General features: G+C 43.5%; 1 protein-coding gene across 1 annotated transcript; it reads right to left on the bottom strand.

Annotated features, from left to right (window-relative positions):
* Positions 1-10,317: 10,317 nt before the first annotated feature.
* LOC119270083 (E3 ubiquitin-protein ligase BRE1A-like) lies at positions 10,318-14,109 on the bottom strand. Its single transcript, XM_037552049.1, has 5 exons — positions 13,904-14,109; positions 12,839-13,217; positions 12,638-12,716; positions 10,922-11,055; positions 10,318-10,834 (listed from the first exon to the last, which is right to left on the bottom strand). Exons 2-5 carry the CDS (start codon positions 13,169-13,171, stop codon positions 10,598-10,600), a joined length of 783 nt encoding a protein of 260 aa, XP_037407946.1. The 5' UTR covers positions 13,172-13,217; positions 13,904-14,109; the 3' UTR covers positions 10,318-10,597.
* Between the last annotated feature and the right edge of the window lie 7,966 nt (positions 14,110-22,075).

Below are 22,075 nucleotides of genomic sequence, written 5' to 3'. Positions count from 1 at the left end.
TCGCCCCGCTGCAGCTCAGGAGGCGATAGCCGCTGCATCTCAGTACGACCCCAACTATTATTATGGATATCAGCCAGGCCAGCCGTGGCCATAGACCAACTTAGGCCAAAAGCCTAAGCGTGGGGGAGTACGTATTTCCCACCGACATTACATTTATGTTCACACACACTCATTGCTAGATGTCGGTGCTCATACTTTTTCATTGTATCATCCATGCTAGTTTATTTTCTTTTATGCTTTCTTCTTGTGTGTTTGATGAACCTTAAGAAAAAACCAAAAAAATTAGTTGTAGCTTTTAATTAATTTACTTTCCATGTTGTAGTAGTAATTAAAAAGAAAACCCAAAAATATTTCGTGTTCTTCTTTTGCTTGTTGGGAGCTTTCCCGTGTAAATAGTTTTATTTCTTTTCTTTTCTTTGGGGGTCAGTAGGAGAAGACCTTGATTAAATTGTTGAAGTGGCTCTTATATGCATTATTGTTTATCTGACAAAAGAGCCCATATTGCCTCGTCTTCTCCTGTTTATTGAATGCTCGCAGATTCCAGCTTAGTCCAATGTACGTGCACTCTTATTATTATTCACATCATTCAGTCGTCCAAGTGAAGGGCAATTATGATGATATATGATGGACTGACTGAGATGAGAAAAGCTGGTATGAACTCGACCTCTTTTGTTTTTGTAAATATGATGAGTTCATCGTTCTTGATTCAGCTTGTTATGAATAAACATGTTTGCAATGACAATTAGAGATCATAGTTGCTTGTGCCATGCTTGATTAGCTATGAGTTATAATGATTTACCTTGCGTGCCAACATGCTATTAAAATGGTTATGATGTGGTATGATAGGGTGGTATCCTCCTCTGAATGATTTAAGTGACTTGACTTGGCACATGTTCACGCATGTAGTTGAAACAAATCAACATAGCCTTCACGATATTTATGTTCATGGTGGATTATATCCTACTCATGCTTGCATCCAATGTTCATTAATTTTAATGCATGTACATGGCTGTTGTCGCTCTCTAGTTGGTCGCTTCCCAGTCTTTTGCTAGCCTTCACCTGTACTGAGCGGGAACACTGCTTGTGCATCCAAACTCCTTAAACCACAAAGTTATTCCACATGAGTCCACTATACCTTCCTATATGCGGTATCTACCTGCCGTTCCAAGTAAATTTGTATGTGCCAAACTCTAAACCTTCAAATAATCATCCTATTTTGTATGCTCGAATAGCTCATGTATCAACTAGGGCTGTCTGTATCTTCCATGTTAGGCGGGTTATTCTCAAGAGGAGTGGACTCCGCTCCTCATTCACGAGATAAAGGGCTGGTCACCGGGATGCCCAGTCCCATGCTTTATGCAAACTAAATCAAAATAATTGCAAACAAAACTCCCCATTCTCCTAATGATGTGACCTCGTTAATCAAATGACAACTCATGTCTATGGTAGGAAACATAACCATCTTTGATCAACGAGCTAGTCAAGTAGAGGCATACTAGTGACAATCTGTTTGTCTATGTATTCACACATGTATTATGTTTCCGTTTAATACAATTCTAGCATGAATAATAAACATTTATCATGATATAAGGAAATAAATAATAACTTTATTATTGCCTCTAGGGCATATTTCCTTCAGTCTCCCACTTGCACTAGAGTCAATAATCTAGATTACACAGTAATGATTCTAACACCCATGGAGCCTTGGTGCTGATCATGTTTTGCTCGTGGAAGAGGCTTAGTCAACGGGTCTGCAACATTCAGATCCGTATGTATCTTGCAAATTTCTATGTCTCCCACCTGGACTAAATCCCGGATGGAATTGAAGCGTCTCTTGATGTGCTTGGTTCTCTTGTGAAATCTGGATTCCTTTGCCAAGGCAATTGCACTAGTATTGTCACAAAAGATTTTCATTGGACCCGATGCACTAGGTATGACACCTAGATCGGATATGAACTCCTTCATCCAGACTCCTTCATTTGCTGCTTCCGAAGCAGCTATGTACTCCGCTTCACATGTAGATCCCGCCACAACGCTTTTGTTTAGAACTGCACCAACTGACAGCTCCACCGTTCAATGTAAACACGTATCCGGTTTGCGATTTACAATCGTCCGGATCAGTGTCAAAGCTTGCATCAACGTAACCGTTTACGATGAGCTCTTTGTCACCTCCATAAACGAGAAACATATCCTTAGTCCTTTTCAGGTATTTCAGGATGTTCTTGACCGTTGTCCAGTGATCCACTCCTGGATTACTTTGGTACCTCCCTGCTAGACTTATAAAAAGTCACACATCAGGTCTGGTACACAGCATTGCATACATGATAGAGCCTATGGCTGAAGCATAGGGAACATCTTTCATTTTCTCTCTATCTTTTGCAGTGGTCGGGCATTGAGTCTTACTCAACTTCACACCTTGTAACACAAGCAAGAACCCTTTCTTTGCTTGATCCATTTTGAACTTCTTCAAGACTTTGTCAAGGTATGTGCTTTGTGAAAGTCCAATTAAGCGTCTTGATCTATCTCTATAGATCTTGATCCCCAATATATAAGCAGCTTCACCGAGGTCTTTCATTGAAAAAATCTTATTCAAGTATCCCTTTATGCTATCCAGAAATTCTATATCATTTCCAATCAGTAATATGTCATCCACATATAATATCAGAAATGCTACAGAGCTCCTACTCACCTTTTTGTAAATACAGGCTTCTCCAAAAGTCTGTACAAAACCAAATTCTTTGATCACACTATCAAAGCATTTATTCCAACTCCGAGAGGCTTGCACCAGTCCATAAATGGATTGCTGGAGCTTGCACACTTTGTTAGCTCCCTTTGGATCGACAAAACCTTTCGGTTGCATCATATACAACTCTTCTTCCAGAAATCCATTCAGGAATGCAGTTTTGACATCCATTTGCCAAATTTCATAATCATAAAATGCGGCAATTGCTAACATGATTCGGACAGACTTAAGCATCGCTACGGGTGAGAAAGTCTCATCGTAGTCAATCCCTTGAACTTGTCGAAAACCTTTCGCAACAAGTCGAGCTTTGTAAACAGTAACATTACCGTCAGCGTCAGTCTTCTTCTTGAAGATCCATTTATTCTCATTTGCTTGCCGATCATCGGGCAAGTCAACCAAAGTCCACACTTTGTTCTCATACATGGATCCCATCTCAGATTTCATGGCCTCAAGCCATTTTGCGGAATCTGGGCTCACCATCGCTTCTTCATAGTTCGTAGGTTCATCATGATCTAGTAGCATGACTTCCAAAACAGGATTACCGTACCACTCTGGTGCGGATCTTACTATGGTTGATCTACGAGGTTCAGTAGTAACTTGACCTGAAGTTCCATGATCATCATCATTAACTTCCTCACTAATTGGTGTAGGTGTCACAGAAACCGGTTTCTGTGATGAACTACTTTCCAATAGAGGAGCAGGTATAGTTACCTCATCAAGTTCCACTTTCCTCCCACTCACTTCTTTCGAGAGAAACTCCTTCTCTAGAAAGGATCCATTCTTAGCAACGAATTTCTTGCCTTCGGATCTGTGATAGAAGGTGTACCCAATAGTCTCCTTTGGGTATCCTATGAAGACACATTTCTCCGATTTGGGTTCGAGCTTATCAGGTTGAAGCTTTTTCACATAAGCATCGCAGCCCCAAACTTTCAGAAATGGCAACTTTGGTTTCTTGCCAAACCACAGTTCATAAGGCGTCGTCTCAATGGATTTCGATGGTGCCCTATTTAATGTGAATGCGGCCGTCTCTAAAGCATAACCCCAAAATGATAGTGGTAAATCTGTAAGAGACATCATAGATTGCACCATATCTAGTAAAGTACGATTACGACGTTCGAACACACCATTACGCAATGGTGTTTCGGGTGGCGTGAGTTGCGAAACTATTCCGCATTGTTTCAAATGTAGACCAAACTCATAACTCAAATATTCTCCTCCACAATCAGATCGTAGAAACTTTATTTTCTTGTTACGATAATTTTCAACTTCACTCTGAAATTCTTTAAACTTTTCAAATGTTTCAGACTTATGCTTCATTAAGTAGATATATCCATATCTGCTTAAATCATCTGTGAAGGTGAGAAAATAACGATATCCGCCACGAGCCTCAACATTCATCGGACCACATACATCTGTATGTATGATTTCCAACAAATCTGTTGCTCTCTCCATAGTTCCGGAGAACGGCATTTTAGTCATCTTGTCCATGAGGCACGGTTCGCAAGTACCAAGTGATTGATAATCAAGTGGTTCCAAAAGTCCATCAGTATGGAGTTTCTTCATGCGCTTTACACTGATATGACCTAAACGGCAGTGCCACAAATAAGTTGCACTATCATTATCAACTCTGCATCTTTTGGCTTTAACATTATGAATATGTGTATCACTACTATCAAGATTCATCAAAAATAGACCACTCTTCAAGGGTGCATGACCATAAAAGATATTACTCATATAAATAGAACAACCATTATTCTCTGATTTAAATGAATAACCGTCTCGCATCAAACAAGATCCAGATATAATGTTCATGCTCAACGCTGGCACCAAATAACAATTATTTAGGTCTAATACTAATCCCGAAGGTAGATGTAGAGGTAGCATGCCGACCGCGATCACATAGACTTTGGAACCATTTCCTACGCGCATTGTCACCTCGTTCTTTGCCAGTGTTCGCTTAATCCATAGTCCCTATTTCGAGTTGCAAATATTAGCAACAGAACCAGTATGAAATACCCAGGTGCTACTGCGAGCTCTAGTAAGGTACACATCAATAACATGTATATCACATATACCTTTGTTCACCTTGCCATCCTTCTTATCCGCCAAATACTTGGGGCAGTTCCGCTTCTAGTGACCAGTCTGCTAGCAGTAGAAGCACTCAGTTTCAGGCTTAGGTCCAGACTTGGGTTTCTTCTCCTGAGCAGCAACTTGCTTGCTATTCTTCTTGAAGTTCCCCTTCTTCTTCCCTTTGCCCTTCTTGAAAATGGTGGTCTTACTGACCATCAACACTTGATGCTCCTTCTTGATTTCTACCTCTGCTGCCTTTAGCATTGCGAAGAGCTCGGGAATTGTCTTATCTATCCCTTGCATATTATAGTTCATCACGAAGCTCTTGTAGCTTGGTGGAAGTGATTGTAGAACTCTGTCAATGACACTATCAACTGGAAGATTAACTCCCAGCTGAGTCAAGTGATTATGGTACCCAGACATTCTGAGTATATGTTCACTGACAGAACTATTCTCCTCCATCTTGCAGCTATAGAACTTATTGGAGACTTCATATCTATCAATCCGGGCATTTGCTTGAAATATTAACTTCAACTCCTGGAACATCTCATATGCTCCATGACGTTCAAAACGTCGTTGAAGTCCCGGTTCTAAGATGTAAAGCATGGCACACTAAACTATCGAGTAGTCATCAACACGCGACTGCCAGGCATTCACAATGTCTGCAGTTGCTGGCGCAGGTGGTACACCCAGCGGTGCTTTCAGGACATAACTCTTCTGTGCAGCAATGAGGATAATCCTCAAGTTACGGACCCAGTCCGTGTAATTGCTACCATCATCTTTCAACTTTGCTTTCTCAAGGAACGCATTAAAATTCAATGGAGCAACAGCGCTGGCCATCTATCTACAATCAAACATAGACAAGCAAGATACTATCAGGTACTAAGTTCATGATAAATTTAAGTTCAATTAATCATATTACTTAAGAACTCCCACTTAGAAAGACATCCCTCTAATCTTCTAAGTGATCACGTGATCCAATCAACTAAACCATAACCGATCATCACGTGAAATGGAGTAGTTTTCAATGGTGAACATCACTATGTTGATCATATCTACTATATGATTCACGCTCGACCTTTCGGTCTCAGTGTTCCGAGGCCATATCTGCATATGCTAGGCTCATCAAGTTTAACCTGAGTATTCTGCGTGTGCAAAACTAGCTTGCACCCGTTGTAGATGGACGTAGAGCTTATCACACCCGATCATCACGTGGTGTCTGGGCACGACGAACTTTGGCAACGGTGCATACTCAGGGAGAACACTTTTTATCTTGAAATTTAGTGAGAGATCATCTTATAATGCTACCGTCAATCAAAGCAAGATAAGATGCATAAAAGATAAACATCACATGCAATCAATATAAGTGATATGATATGGCCATCATCATCTTGTGCTTGTGATCTCCATCTCCGAAGCACCGTCATGATCACCATCATCACCGGCGTGACACCTTGATCTCCATCGTAGCATCGTTGTCGTCTCGCCAATCTTATGCTTCTACGACTATCGCTACCGCTTAGTGATAAAGTAAAGCATTACAGGGCGATTGCATTGCATACAATAAAGCGACAACCATATGGCTCCTGCCAGTTGCCGATAACTCGGTTACAAAACATGATCATCTCATACAATAAAATTTAGCATCATGTCTTGACCATATCACATCACAACATGCCCTGCAAAAACAAGTTAGACGTCCTCTACTTTGTTGTTGCAAGTTTTACGTGGCTGCTATGGGCTTAGCAAGAACCGTTCTTACCTACGCATCAAAACCACAACAATAGTTTGTCAAGTTGGTGATGTTTTAACCTTCGCAAGGACCGGGCATAGCCACACTCGGTTCAACTAAAGTTGGAGAAACTGACACCCGCTAGCCACATGTGTGCAAAGGACGTCGGTAGAACCAGTCTCGCGTAAGCGTACGCGTAATGTCGGTTCGGGCCGCTTCATCCAACAATACCGCTGAACCAAAGTATGACATGCTGGTAAGCAGTATGACTTATATCGCCCACAACTCACTTGTGATCTACTCGTGCATATGACATCTACGCATAAAACCTGGTGATGCATAGCAATGAGAGGGGAGAGTGTTGTCCACATACCCTCGTAGACCGAAAGCGGAAGCGTTAGCACAACGCGGTTAATGTAGTCATACGTCTTCACGATCCGACCGATCAAGTACCGAACGTACGGCACCTCCGAGTTTAGCACACGTTCAGCCCGATGACGTCCCTCGAACTCCGATCCAGCCGAGTGTTGAGGGAGAGTTTCGTCAGCACGACGGCGTGGTGACGATATTGATGTTCTACCGACGCAGGGCTTCGCCTAAGCACCGCTACAATAATAATGTAATATCAAGGTGGACTATGGTGGAGGGGGGCACCGCACACGGCTAAAAGATCAAACGATCAATTGTTGTGTCTATGGGGTGCCCCCTGCCCCCGTATATAAAGGAGCAAAGGGGGGTGCGGCCGGCCAGGGAGGAGGCGCGCCAGGAGGAGTCCTACTCCCACCGGGAGTAGGACTCCCCCCCCCCCCTTTCCTAGTTGGATAAGGACTTGGGAGGGGGAAAGAGTGGAGGAGAAGAAGGAAGGAGGGGCGCCGCCCCCCTCTCCTTGTCCTATTCGGACTGGGGGGAGGGGCGCGCGGCCCAGCCCTAGTCGTCTCTCCTCTCTTCCACCTAGGCCCACTAAGGCCTATTAAGTCACCGGGGAGTTCCGTTTAACCTCCCGGTACTCCGGTAAAATCCTGATTTCACCCGGAACACTTCTGATATCCAAACATAGGCTTCCAATATATCAATCTTCATGTCTCGATCATTTCGAGACTCCTCGTCATGTCCGTGATCACATCCGGGACTCCGAACAACCTTCGGTACATCAAAACATGTAAACTCATAATATAACTGTCATCGAAACATTAAGCGTGCGGACCCTACGGGTTCGAGAACTATGTAGACATGACCGAGACACGTCTCTAGTCAATAACCAATAGCGGAACCTGGATGCTCATATTGGCTCCCACATATTCTACGAAGATCTTTATCGGTCAAACCGCATAACAACATACGTTGTTCCCTTTGTCATCGGTATGTTACTTGCCCAAGATTCGATCGTCGGTATCTCAATACCTAGTTCAATCTTGTTACCGGAAAGTCTCTTTACTCGTTATGTAATACATCATCCCGCAACTAACTCATTAGTTGCAATGCTTGCAAGGCTTAAGTGATGTGCATTACCGAGAGGGCCCAGAGATACCTCTCCAACAATCGGAGTGACAAATCCTAATCTCGAAATACGCCAACCCAACAAGTACCTTTGGAGACACCTGTAGAGCACCTTTATAATCACCCAGTTACGTTGTGACGTTTGGTAGCACACAAAGAGTTCCTCCAGTAAACGGGAGTTGCATAATCTCATAGTCATAGGAACATGTATAAGTCATGAAGAAAGCAATAGCAACATACTAAACAATCGGGTGCTAAGCTAATGGAATGGGTCATGTCAATCTAATCATTCTCCTAATGATGTGACCTCGTTAATCAAATGACAACTCATGTCTATGGTTAGGAAACATAACCATCTTTCATCAACGAGCTAGTCAAGTAGAGGCATACTAGTGACAATCTGTTTGTCTATGTATTCACACATGTATTATGTTTCCGATTAATACAATTCTAGCATGAATAATAAACATTTATCATGGTATAAGGAAATAAATAATAACTTTATTATTGCCTCTAGGGCATATTTCCTTCAGTCATTCCCCCTCCCTCCCCGCCCTCCCCGCGTCGCCGCGCGCTCCCCGGCAGAGGCAGCACATCAATGTGCCGTTGCACCAGGCCGAGTGGCACTGGCACCACCGCGTGCCTTTGCCGTACCCCTACGCGACGCTACCGCATGACTGGCATTTGGATCCAGAGAGGATCCCAGTGCCGGCGGCGCCGGCGGGCGTTGCTGACGCCGGAGCAGCGCGCCGAACCGCACTACGCCGTCGACTCCCAACTAGGCTCGATGGTTCGCCTTCGAGCACGAGGAGGCGAGGCGACGCGGCGTCGACCGCAGCCTGCCGCCGCCCCCGCTCGTCGTCCACGACGAGGACCAGGAGGCCGAGACCGCCTACCAGGCAGCCATTAAGGAGAGCGAGGAGGAGGAGCGGTGGAGGGAGGCGGACGAGGCGGCTTTCCGGGCTGCCATGGCGGAGGCCATGGCCCTCTTCGCGGCGGGCGACTGCGTCGCGCTGCCGGTGACCCCGCCGTCCCCGCCCAAAGCCGAGCCGGAGGAGCCGGCCTACCTCGAGCGCTACTCCGGGACCGGAGTAGAGCGCGAGTGGGTCAGCGCTCCGCCAATCTGGCTCGGGGTGACGAAGAAGCAGGAGGCGGCCTACCTCGACCACTGGCGCTGCGTTCGGCTGGCCGAGGAGCGCCGGGAGGGCGAGCGCCCGCAGATGCTCGAGCGCGAGGCCGAAGAGGAGGCGCGCCAGGCCCAGGCAGCGGCGGCGCAGCCCGACATTGCCGCCCTCTAGAACACGGCGTTCCCCTGGGTCGGCCCTGCGTCAACGCTGATCAACCTCACCAGCCCCGATGCAGACGCCGCCGTCGACGAGGACGCCTAGAACAGCGCGTCGTCTAGTTTTTAGTGTTTTTATGTTAATTAATGTAATGTTGACTTTCGCCGGCCTTCGTGGCTGGCTTTTATGTTTAATTAAATGCATGTATTTATTTTTAAAATGCTTGCAAAACTTTTTCTTGGTGCGCCAACAAAATGGATCGGACCAGCGTTGGGCGCTCGCGACGACCCAAACACAGACTGTGTCCGTCGGGCCGACCCAAACGGACAAAAATCGGACAAAAGCGTCGTCCGTTTGAGTCGGGCCGTTAGAGTTGCTCTAACTATTCTTTTTTTTAGATAAATTTACCTTTTTATAACTATTCTTATTCCAAGTGTTTCTTCCTATTCTTATTTTTCCTAACATTCATGCGTTCCTAAGGCTGGTCATAGTGAGGAGTAACTTATACTAGTGTCATGCGTATGACATTAGTCCAAGTTACTACCCTCATAGTGCAAAGTAACATACTAGTAGTGTCATAGATGACTTCATTTATTAACTTGTAAACTCATTTTATCTAGGAAACCGCTATGTTATAGTAACATATTATGTTACCACTTCTCATTAACTATTCGCCACGTAAGTAAAATTTTCTTAAATTTTCTTGAAGTGCACTATGTTCCTAGCTAAGTTACTCCCACTATGACTAGCCTAATAGGGCCTAAATTGGTATGATACTGGTCAGGCATCCTCTAATGACGACAAAACTTTGAGTTTCGAGCCCAGCAACAACTTTTTCTTTTTTTGAGGGATGAGCCCAGCAACAATTATGTGTTGGTGTGACAGGATACAGGCCCAATGGGTCTGAATTTAGGTGACAACGAGCCCAAACATTTTCTAGAGTTGCACAGAAAAAATAATATACCTAAACAAGCAGGAAACACTAAAAAAACTAAACACGCAGGAAACATATCAAATATTTTCAAGCATTAATCTCACAGTACCAAGCACAGGTTTCCACTTTCCCACAAGGAAAGACTACTAACAGTGTCCACTACCACCAGGTATGCAGATTGGTAATCACGTCTCGAGCACTTGTTAAATTGTTGGGGAAAAAACTGAATGTTCATGATGACCCTGTGAAGAATAGCTCAGATACAATCACCACAATGCCGGTGCCAAAAAAGGGTCACAGCTGCCACGGCTCTAATGCTCCAAGAATGGCGGATAGGTTTAATTATCTGCCGTCGGGAGGTAGACCCGGTGGAAGTTGCTCATGGTCAGCTTCCTCCGGCAGGTAGGGCACTTCTTTTGAGCCTGGATGGAGGCCTTGATGCACTTCTGGCAGAAGATGTGGCCACAGATGGTCGATGATGCATTGACCAGCTCATTCATGCAGACTGGACAGCTGAACTTTGTTTCCTTTGGGATCTCCTTCACAGGTTCAGGGACAGCCTGCACCACCTTGGGCTGCGGTGTTTAAGCAAAGCTTTAGAAAACTGATGTATGGTGCTAATCTAACACGGTGTTGATGAAGTACAGTGTACAAGTTCTTACCGGTATGTTGTTGGTCTCAGGTGTGTCTACTATGTTTATTACAAGGTCGATGTTGGGTTGTGCTCTCGAGGGATTGTGCCTCGGGTTCATTCCCAGAGACAGCAGAGTGTTCACATGCTCATCAAGAGCTTCCCCTGGAACAAAAGCAGCAGAGACACTGTTAATAGATTTGAAGACGGTCAAGAAGGCAAACTAGGAAAAAAATAAAGAAAATATAGATCTGTCTACAACATAAAGTACTGACACAGGATATTTCTATATCTGAATATGGGAAACTTCATACAAGAATATTGGCTCATACTATGAGACTGACCACCATCACTATCCATTTCTAGTTGACAATCCATACCACACAAAAAAAGAAAACTGACTAAATCTGAAGGAAGAGACTTGACGCTAACAGAACTTTCATGCAGCATACAATTTTTTTGATCGTACAGAAAATAGAGATGGTAAAACATATGCAAATATTAAATCATAAGAAATAGGATTCAGTTTTTTTAGACAGGCTGTTACAGACCGTTCTTAAGAAACAGAGCAAACCACCAGCCGAACAAACAAAATGGAACGAACAGTTGGTTCGGTCAATTCAGGAAGTGAACAAAGGCAGGGGTACAAGCCAAAAGATGTTTTCGTCCCTAATAAGGATCCATGGTGAAGTCGAACCCCTGACCTTCCCTCCTCTATGTAGAGCAGAGCTCATACTTGCCATCTGTGCTATAGTCGGCTTTAATGTAAATGGCAACCATAAAACACTAAATCTTACAGATAAGGCGTGTAAGGCAATGAAAATACATCAAGCATCATGGAAAACTTCATATAATATTATTTTTTCTCATCCCAAGTTCAGAGCTATATTATAAGCAGTTTCGATGCCCAACACACAACAGGCAAATCTTGCGGTAGCAAGGGCAGGAACTCGGAATGTCGAAGCGTAGATTTGAGCCCCTGCTTCAATCATCTCTGGAAATGACGACTCCTGGTAATCTCAGCGGGGTCTGATTTTTTCCCGAAAACAAGATAGTTTTTACTAAACTATTATTTTCCCTGTATACCACTGTGCTCTAATGATAATATTAACTGTATTGCTTCTTTGTTTGTTTTGTAGTGTGATGTACATATTAACCTGTCCATTATCGGAGGTGATCGTTCACCTCTAGGAGGCCAAAGTAATATCAACCATGAGATCATGACAACAACATCGATATTAAGTGGGAGACCCATATTCTCCTTTCGACGGGCATGGCAGAATGGCCACCAAGTAAATATACAGCTGTCTAGTGACAGCTGCAATTATAAGGTACATGAACCCACTGAAGCAACAAAAAAAGGGGTGCAAAACCCAGCCCTTAAAACAAAAATATTGTATATGTTGAATCTTGGACTCAGAAAGAGCACATAGGAAAACATGGCACATTGCAAGTCCCAATACCTCCATTTTATTTGATATGATAAATAGCCTCCCCAGGTCCACAGATATGATGGTACATCGTAGCAAGCACAAGACTTCATTTATTCCTACTATAGATAGCGGACACTATTTTGCACGCTAAACAGTCAAAGTCTGATGACTTGCAATGTTATCATGCAAATCCTACAGGACATAAACAAAAGCTTCACGACACTAGAACAAAAGTATGAAACTGATTCATATAAAAACACATGTATGTTTATATCCAACTACAAACAGTATGGTTCAGATGATTTGTGGGATACCTGCTGGTCCAGCAGTAGTTTCAGAATCATCATCTATTATCACAGTGATAGGTCCTGTCCTGGACGACTGTTGTCTTGCCTGAAACAGAAAGTGAAAAACAATATCATCAGATACTTGATGCTCCTTCTCAAACAATCATAATGCAACTGAAACTGGCAACAATGCAAAACATAGATTAGAACCAAACATAAGGAACATACTTGAGGGGGCGGCCCTGAGGTATAAATCGCAACATCATCATCAATCACCTCCACGTTGATGGGGAAACTATTCATGCCAATGTTTGACCCTGCAGCAGCAGATGACACCACAACCTGTGTGGTCTCGTAAAGCAGGGCAGCCGCCGTAGGAGGGGGCTGCGTGCGTGAGACAGGCTCATTAATGGAGAGTGAACCCCCAGTACTGGCTACTTCAACAGCTGGAAACAAGTTCAGGTCCAGAAACTGTCGCTCCCGAAGTTGCCGGTCTGCAGCCTCTGACGTCTTGGTAGTCCGTCTCCTCTTTGGAACCCTTGCAGAACCAGCAGAGCTCATGCTGCCGCGATGAAGCTACAGGCTTGAGGAAAGCCAACAGAACACCCTGTATGTAAGTTAACAAAACTTTGGAATCAGATACAGTCACAATTCAGTTGTTTATCAATGAACAAATAAAGAAATGCAATACTATTCCTGAAAATGCATGTCTGGCCAAATCTACGCAATTCTAAGCAGCAAAGAGGTTGGGTAGATTGTGGACAAAAGGGGAAAAATTGGCCGCCTCGTCCCCCACCACCCAACACCCTTTTCCTAGGAAATCGGCGCAGATATACACAATTGTACGAAGATACAGTACATGGAGATGTAGAGAACAAAACATCTGATCTTTTCATGCCCTCCCCTCCATCGAATCGACTCCAACCAACAAGCAAACCCTAAAAACCCAATCAAACCTCGCCAAAAGGCGCCTTTGAGCCCGGGCCCCTAAAGCCCCGGGCACCGCATCCAACAAAAGGCGGCCAAAAAAATTCATTTCCTCCCTTTCCCCAACCAAGCCCCCTAATCGCCATGACCATGGAAAGAAAAATCCCCCAAAATTCCATCCCAAAACCCCGTATCTCCCTCGAAAATCTATCTAAATCCCGTGAATCCGAGCACGGTTTCAACATTTCGCCCGCCCCCCGCCTCGATCCGAGACCGGACTCGATCGATTACCCCAAAATTCAGAAAAATACCACGGCGCTGCGCGCAGGAGGGTACGGAAACCGCTGGTTGGGGCACGGAAATTACCAGGAGAATTCCGGAGGCTGGCCGGGGTCGGTAGGAGCGGCTGGGGCTGGAAGGAGCGGCTAGGGTTTGGGGTCGGCGGCAGGGGGGGAAACTCCGTTGGGTTTGTCTCTGGCGTCTCGCCCGCCGACCGCGTCTCCCTCGCCCCGCCGGTGACGGAGGATGATTTATGCGGAAAAAAATTGTGGACCGGACCCGCGAGAGGCGTCCCGGCCAGCTCCTCTCATCACTGCGCTCGGGTGGGTGGCCACTGGACTGGAAGCTATAGGCCCATCGAAGGCTCGGTCCACGCGGCGCTATGGGCCGGTCCGCTAAACAACCACCGCGTGAGATGCGTTTCTTCCCCGTTCTTATCGTGTTGCCATTCTCGGCCTTGTGCAGCCGCACATGGGGATTCTCCAGCTTTTCTTACCAAACCTGATTTGCCTCAAAAAAAAAACCAAACCTGACGCCTGTTTCTCGAAAAAAATTATTACTAACGCCTAAAATTTAAAGCAAGGAAAAAGGGAGAAATTAGATCATAACCCACACTTCACTTTTCACTTTGATCACCCCCCCCCCCCCCGGTGCCATTGAGACAAGCGGGGGGCAAATCGTTTAATCCCCCGGAAAAATGGACGGATGAAAATCATTTTAGAGCACAATTGTCTTACTTTTCCTTGAAATCCATGCGAATTTTGCAGCCGCATAGTTTCTGTCGCCATACTTGTGCGGCGGCGCTCAAGCTAGGTGTGTGGCTTAGGGTCGTGATACAAACATGTTGTCTATGTAGGAGCGCCGATGGCGGTAGAGACATGAAGAAGGATCGCCTTGGTGGTTAGGATTTATGGAGGTGGACTGGGGGTATCTGTCGAGATCTAGAAGAAAAGGAGGAGAGCGAAGTTAGATTGAAGACTGGTAGTCAAGTCGAAGGAGGCGACAATGATGCGGATACGCCATTAGCTTGGGGATGAAGGGTATGGGATATGTCACCAAGGGTGGCGGCGACCTAGCCGGAAGAGGGGAAGATGGTGGCAGGGGCCAAGGTAGGCGGCGACCTAGCCAAAAGTGTGGAAGGTGGTGGCAGGGGCGGCGTGAGTTTGTAAGATCTATATATAGAAGGTGGGTGGCGGCGACTTAGCTAGATGTAAGGGACATTGTGATAGGAGGCGCCATGAGTGTGCGAGATCTGCATACAAGAGGTGGGTGGCGGTGCGCTTGCCAGAGGTGGGAGAGAGATGGTGGTAGGGGTTGCATGAGTGTGCGAGATCAATAGACGAGGTGGGTGGCGGCGGGCTAGCCAAAGGGCGGGGAAGATGGTGGTGGGGTGTATGTCAGATCTATATATAGGAGGTGGTGGAGGTGACCTAGCCAAAGGCAAGGAAGATGATGGTAGGCGTGTGGTGTGAGTGGTGTGAGATCTATACATAGGAGGTAGGTGGCGACGATCGAGTCAATGATAGGGAGGATGGTGTAGGGGTGACGTGAGTGTGATATTTATATATAGAAGGGACGGTGGCTTTGAGAGAGGGGGACAGGGAAATTTAAATTTGAGGAGGTAGGTAGAGTCTTCCGTGGAATCCTATGAAAGTTGTATGAACGTGTTTGATAGGCCGCATACATCCCAGACTAGTGTGGAAAGAATTTGGCCCGTTTTGTCGTCCGCATTCACTGTTTGGCGTGCATAGCATGAACTTTAAAGCACCTCTGTAGTTGTACCGTTGGAAACACTTGATTTGACCGTTTCTAGCGAGTCAGACTCGAGTGATGCAAAAAAACACACATGAGTGGCTCTCGTGGTGTAGTTACAAGTGAGCTCCTGCCAACCGGTGCACTGAGTTTGCACGTGTTCTACTTTAATTTCCCCTTAATCTTTTTCACCTTTTAGTCTACACAAACGATGCTATGATTCTACACAAAAAAGATGTACATCGATGTTATGGTTCCATTCAGACGATCAGTTCATGGTTTCATCAACTGTAAATGCTCAATTTTATGTTCATATTTAAAGATATTTTGGATGAATTTTGTCAAATTCATCTCGCATGGTCGAGGGTTTGAAATTTCTTTTGACCAGTCACTTCATCTCGACTTTTTACATGACTTTCGTGTTGTATTTTCTCTGTGGTAATGTTTATACATGAGTAGATCCACATCTTCCTAGTATATCTTGTATATCTAAATAGCTAGCCCCCACTAACTATTTCTCTCAACATGCAAGCATGCCACATCATCGCACAATATGCATGAAAAAAGGCCCATCCCCACTATTATATGTCTCTCAACATGCAAGCATGCCACTTCATCATGACATGCATGGAAAAAAAGACCTATCTCAACATGCAACATACATGAGAATTTTCATTCTATTATGCTATATACATTTAATAAACATTTTACAACTATATAGTAATCAAGCACAATAAATTATATGTATTTTTAGTGTTAGCTTTTTATATTATTATTTTAAATATTCGTGTTTCATACAATTAATCACATTGAAATATGTTGCAAAATATTTCCGCAACAACGTGCGGGGTATCATCTAGTTGTAGGAATGCATGTGTGTGGTCTGTTTTAAGGAGACTTCTTAATCTCCTTCACTCATTTCTAATCTATACAATTGTGCTCCAATTCGAGATAAGGTCTACATGAAAAATATGCATATCGATGTCGTGGTTCCATTTAGACGATTGGATCGTAGTTTTGGTGACCCTAATGCTTAATTTCGTGTTCATGTTTGGAGATATTTTGGCCGAAATTCATCAAATTCACTGCACATGGTCGCCCATTTGAATTTCCCCTTTACCAATAGCTCCACCTCAATGTTTCACACAACTTTCATGTTGTACATTTTTTGTTTCTGCGGTCGTAGACGAGTATATGTGTACCTTTCTATTACACTGTACTAAGGTGGTCATGTGATGGTTTATGGTTTAGGTAAAATTCAAAGTGGCTTCTTTCTATTCTCACTTATCATCGTCAGCCTTACCGAATGGACACCATGTCATGCTGGCGTCGGCGGCGGCGGGGTTCCTCTCGGCCACCTGGTCTGCGGCCTACTACACTAACGTCACCATCGTCAGCACACTACCAAGAAACTCTATTGTACTTTGTGTGTCTTGTGTATCTCGTAACTCTTAATCATGTTGCATGTATGCAACCAAACACCGGGCACTTGCATCATCCCAGCCAATACATGCAACAAACGCCAGGCAAAAATTGCTTCCCTAATGCAGTCAGCCTACATGAAGGCAAACAAACAATATGCAGATGGTCGTTTTTACCCTGCATTTGCTCAATCAGACCCACCTGAGACAAGTATGAAATGCAAACAAAATAGGTGCAGACAACCAAATGCATCTTAGGTGAAGATGGTTATTATGAGATTGAGAGTGCATATGTATGTCTAGTATGTCAAATGAGGGACCCAGAGGGTCTGCAGGGTGGGCCTTGGCCCACTTTTGAGAAGCATATGACAATCATCATATTACTAAGCCCAACGACCCACCTCATCTTCCACCTATCCTGTCATGTGCGTTGTGTGAGAGAGAGCGACCTAACTGTTCATACCTTCCTCCCACTGCTCCTAGGACGTCAGCGCTTCCCTCCTCTCGTCATCGCCCCTCCATCACAACTCCCCTCCCCTCACCATCTGGTATTATTCGTCTGTTTCCGCACCGCACCTCACGTGTAATCTCCTCCTAGGACACACTACTACTTTCTCGTTCCCCTTGACTATGTGACACATTGCCCGCTCGAGTCTCGGCCAGTTCAAGCCTCCGCCCACCTCATTGTCATCGGCGAGCTCCTGTATTGAGGCTCGACCGGTACTTTACTACTTTATATACAATTGAAGCATTCAATAACTGGTTCACCACTAACATCAGGTTAACATCTGGTTCACGTCATTAGGGTATAGCTGAAGTCCTTCATAATTCATGTCTATGTACAAAGTGATGTCATTGGTGATTCATGCTTATATTGTGAGTCCTCAAGTGTCGATGCTTATCTTGTTCTATTTTATGATTGGATTATTTATGTTTCCTTTTGTCAAATAGTGTATGATACTTGAATTAGGTTGAATTTCTTTTGGGGATGTGTACACATCCTCCATTCATTTACGGGTCTCTCACTGTGTATGCCTGTTGCACGTACAATGGCAATGTATGTGCCCTTCTCATCAGTGGCGGAGCTTGAAGCCCAACTCTGGGCGGGCTGGGCGGGCCAAAATGGAAGAAATAGCCTATGGCTGGTGTTCTAAGGTCCAACAGTAAAAAAAAGTTGTGTACAAATTACAAAATGTTGGGCGGGCCATGGCCCATCCGGCCTGGCTGTAGCTCCGCCATTGCTTCTCATGGTTGTGTCGACGGGAGACTATGAGGATGACAAGGTGTGTGCCCTTCTCATAGTTGTGTCGATAGTAGACTATGAGGAGAGACATAGTGAAATTTACCGTATTTGCACTCTTGGCATGTGATCGGGCTCGGTGCCGCCGCATATACCTTTTCCTTTTAACTTTCTTATTTAAAATGTGTCCCATATTTTTAAATTCACAAAACTTAAAATCACCATTAAAAAATTACTTTTTGAATCTGTGAATATATTTTTAAAATTCGTGAACATTTTTGGAACTCATAAGATTTTCCAGTTAATGGGTTTTTAATTTTTGAGCATTTTTATTCATGAATTTTTCGAAATCATAGACATTTTTTGAATTCATAGGCATATTTTTTAACTGAAAATTTTTACTGATATTCTGAATATTTTTCAAATTCGTGATCATTTTTGAATTTGTTAAAACTTTTGAAACCATGGCATTTTTTTCAATTCTTGAACATTTTGGTATTCATGATTTTTTTTGAAATCATGAGCATCTTTCATATTTGTGAACATTTTTAAATTGACAAAAATGTAAAAACACGAACATTTTTAAATTCACAAACAAATCAGTGCATATTGTTTTGAAATCAAAAACATTTTAAAATTTTTGTTTTTAATCCATTAAATCTTAAAAAAAATAGCGAGTATTTTTTGAATTCATGAATATTTTTAGAATCCACAAACCGTTTTTGAATTCACGAACATTTTTCAAAACTATGACTTATATACATCAATTTTTTAATGTTGTGCACTAAGGGCATCTCCAATGCTGGCCCCTAAACGGACACCGCAAATGTCCTTTTTCTTGTCCGGACGTGGTTCGCAAACATGACACATGAGGCAGCCATCCAATGCTTATTCACAAATTAATCCTCATTTGTCTGGTTGGAAGGAGAGATAGGAGAGAGGGGCCATGCATATGGTTGCTTTTGGTTGGATATTGTGTGTGGTGTTCAGTTGAGAGGAGAGAGAAGAGAGGGGGACCATGCAAGTGGGCATAGCTCCCCTGAGTTACTTCTAGTTTGCAAGGAAACGGGCATTCAAAGGGCTCCACGCATCGATAGTGGTCCCAATAGGATAACGAAAGTTGATAAAAGTGATCCTGACACCCCAATTTGAACATATACATAAGCTTTCTGTGTCTTCTTTGGAGATGCCCTAATACATACGTACAATATTAGTTCCAATTCAGTTTAATACATACTTGTATACTAATAAAGTTTTTTCTTTTTTTCTGAAGAACCATCAGGCTTTATTCATCGATAAAATTCATAGGAATACAAATAATGTCAGGTAAAGCCGCTAGCCAAACATGGTGCCCGATGGTTAAGAAGATTTTATGAGAGCATGAACCTCTCCATTGTTATCTCGTCTTTCATGGCCAAAAGACACCTCCCAGAAAGAGCAACAACGGTGATCAATCTCGCGAAGGATAGTAGTGTAATGACTTGAAGCGGGTCTATGGTGATTATTTATAGACAATATGAGGCTACATGAATTGATTCTTGATGAAGATCCATGGTGAGAAGCTTCATTGCCCTCCGAGGGACGCCCAAGCATTTTCCCAGGGAAGAACCAAGCTGCTAATGGGCCGGCCCACGAGGTGCATTTGCCCTCGCATTTCCTCACTTTCCACCACTTAGGTCGTGGGTATAGGGGGTCTCGGAGGGGAGGTTCGGCATTTCCTAAACGGCGCCTTCAGCGCCCGTTTATTCGATTCCAGCAAATGGGCGCACACTACAGTTCCATGCTGGGCCGGCCCATGTTACGTTTCCTTTTCTGTAAAAACTCCCCAAAACACAGCGAGCTGGTCAGGGGCTCGAACTTGGCACTTGCTTCCTCTTTGAGATCGAACCAGCGCGGTATCCAACTGACCATGCCTCCCCTTGGTGCTAATTGTCTTCCTTTACGTTTCTTTAACTAAACTGTGTTGTGTTTTTACCATATTTTATTTGTTTTGGCCAGGATTCTTTTGTCTTTTTTCCTTTTCTTTTTCTGTTAAGTTTTCAAAATTCCTGAACTTTTTTCATTGATGAACTTGTTCAAAATTGATGAAGTTTTTTCAACTGTACAAACCTTTTTTCAAAATCAATGAACATTTTCAAATTGGATGAACTTTTTTCAATTTCGATGAACTTTTTCCGAATTTAATGAACTTTTTTCCTAATTCGATGAACTGTTTTTGAAAAAGCGTGACCTTTTTTCAAAGCTGATGAACCTTTTTCAAAATCGGTGAACTTTTTTCAAAATTGATGAACTTTTTTTAAATCCATGAACTTTTTTCTCAATTTTTGTGAATTATTTCTGAAAATTGATGAACTTTTTTTAAATCTGTGAACTTTTTTCTCATTTTTTGTGAACTATTTCTGAAAATTGATGAACTTTTTTCAAATCCTATGAACTTCTTCTCAAAACCGTGAACTTTTATTCAAAATCAATGATTTTTTTGTAATTCATGAACTTTCTTTTGAAATGTTTTCAAATAGTTGAAAAATCAAATGCTACAGTGAATGGTAGATGTGTACTAATAAATTGCGCGTCTATTAATGTCCTTAAACAATTCTCCCTGTACTTGATTACTAGCACGTACCTATGTCAGGTGGTTAGCCTTTTCGTAAACGCGTTTGTGAGGGCACATGTTCGATCCACGAGGAGACCCTTTTTGCCGATTTTTTCGCGATGCCCACGAGGCCTGCGATCTATTGAAATTTGCTGGGCCGGCCCAGTACCGTCGCCTGCGGGCGCCAGTAAGCGGAACCGGCGCTGAGAGCGCCGGTTAGGACCTCTCGTTCTGTATGTCGCTCGCTGCGGCAGCTGGCGCGGCTTCCCAGAGGGCGTCCCCTTGACTGAGCTGGCCCATTTGCAATTTGCACAGTGAAAACTCACAAAAAAACAAGAGAGCGCACAAGGGATTAAACACGATACCTCCTGCTAGTGAGAGCTCACATGACTAGCAACTTGAGTAGATGAGGTTTGGTAATTAACAAGCAGTGCGAAACATTGAGAATTATCATCAATGACAAATTTTTGAGACATTTTTTGAAACTTCAAAAATGCAATTTTTGAAGTGCAAACCTTCAAAATTTTCAATTTTTTTTCAAAAACTCGAATAGATTTTGTTTTTTATATTTTTTGATAAATGGGAACTTTTTTGCGATTTTGCATTTTTGAAAGAACATATTTTGCACATAGGAACATTTCTTAATCTTTGATTTGTTTTGAAATTTTAAACAAAACATGAACATTTAGGCAATATATTAATTGCACACGGATATTAGGTATGCTATTATTTGTGTGTTATTATGTGATTAGTGCAATATTTGGTATGATATTAATTGCATGTTAAACACGTTGAACGCTCGCCATTGAAGCAGTCTAGGTCGTTGGATTGACTTAGTTTGATGGCCGAAGGTTGTCGAAGGTCAACTATATGATGTAGAAGGTTGCTGAAGGTCAACTATATGACGTAGAAGGAATTCTGTCTCAGAGGCCACTGCGGCTGCATGAGAATATTACATGATTTTTGTAACGGGATATCACATAAATTAGTTATCCAATTCTTTCAAAAGATGGTGGCCAATTGCTTTCCTTAAGTCACCCTAAAAAAAGGGCGACTAGCCGACTCCTACGCATTGGTTGTCTGACGCACCGGTCAGATCAGCCACCTCCAGAGTCGTTCATCGCCACACAACCATCCTGGTCACGTCATCCAGCTGACGTGGGTTCGCAACATGAGCCATGTTGCGCTCGGAGGTTTGCGAGCAGACCTTTGCAAACATGAGTCATGTTGATACCGCAATATACCCTCTGTCA

Source organism: Triticum dicoccoides, chromosome 3A (assembly GCF_002162155.2).
Source record: "Triticum dicoccoides isolate Atlit2015 ecotype Zavitan chromosome 3A, WEW_v2.0, whole genome shotgun sequence".
Lineage (NCBI taxonomy): Eukaryota > Viridiplantae > Streptophyta > Magnoliopsida > Poales > Poaceae > Triticum > Triticum dicoccoides.
Note: the sequence above shows the minus strand (reverse complement) of the source record. Positions and strands in the feature narration are given on the sequence as shown.

Bases quoted from the DNA above. Each gene is read 5' to 3' on its own strand.
- LOC119270083 (XM_037552049.1), bottom strand. From the start codon at position 13,171: ATGAGCTCTGCTGGTTCTGCAAGGGTTCCAAAGAGGAGACGGACTACC. The intron at 12,717-12,838 runs GTATGTTCCTTA...TTTCTGTTTCAG, and splicing joins CCTCAGGGCCGCCCCCTCAA to GCAAGACAACAGTCGTCCAG. The intron at 11,056-12,637 runs GTATCCCACAAA...CTTTTGTTCCAG, and splicing joins AACTACTGCTGGACCAGCAG to GGGAAGCTCTTGATGAGCAT.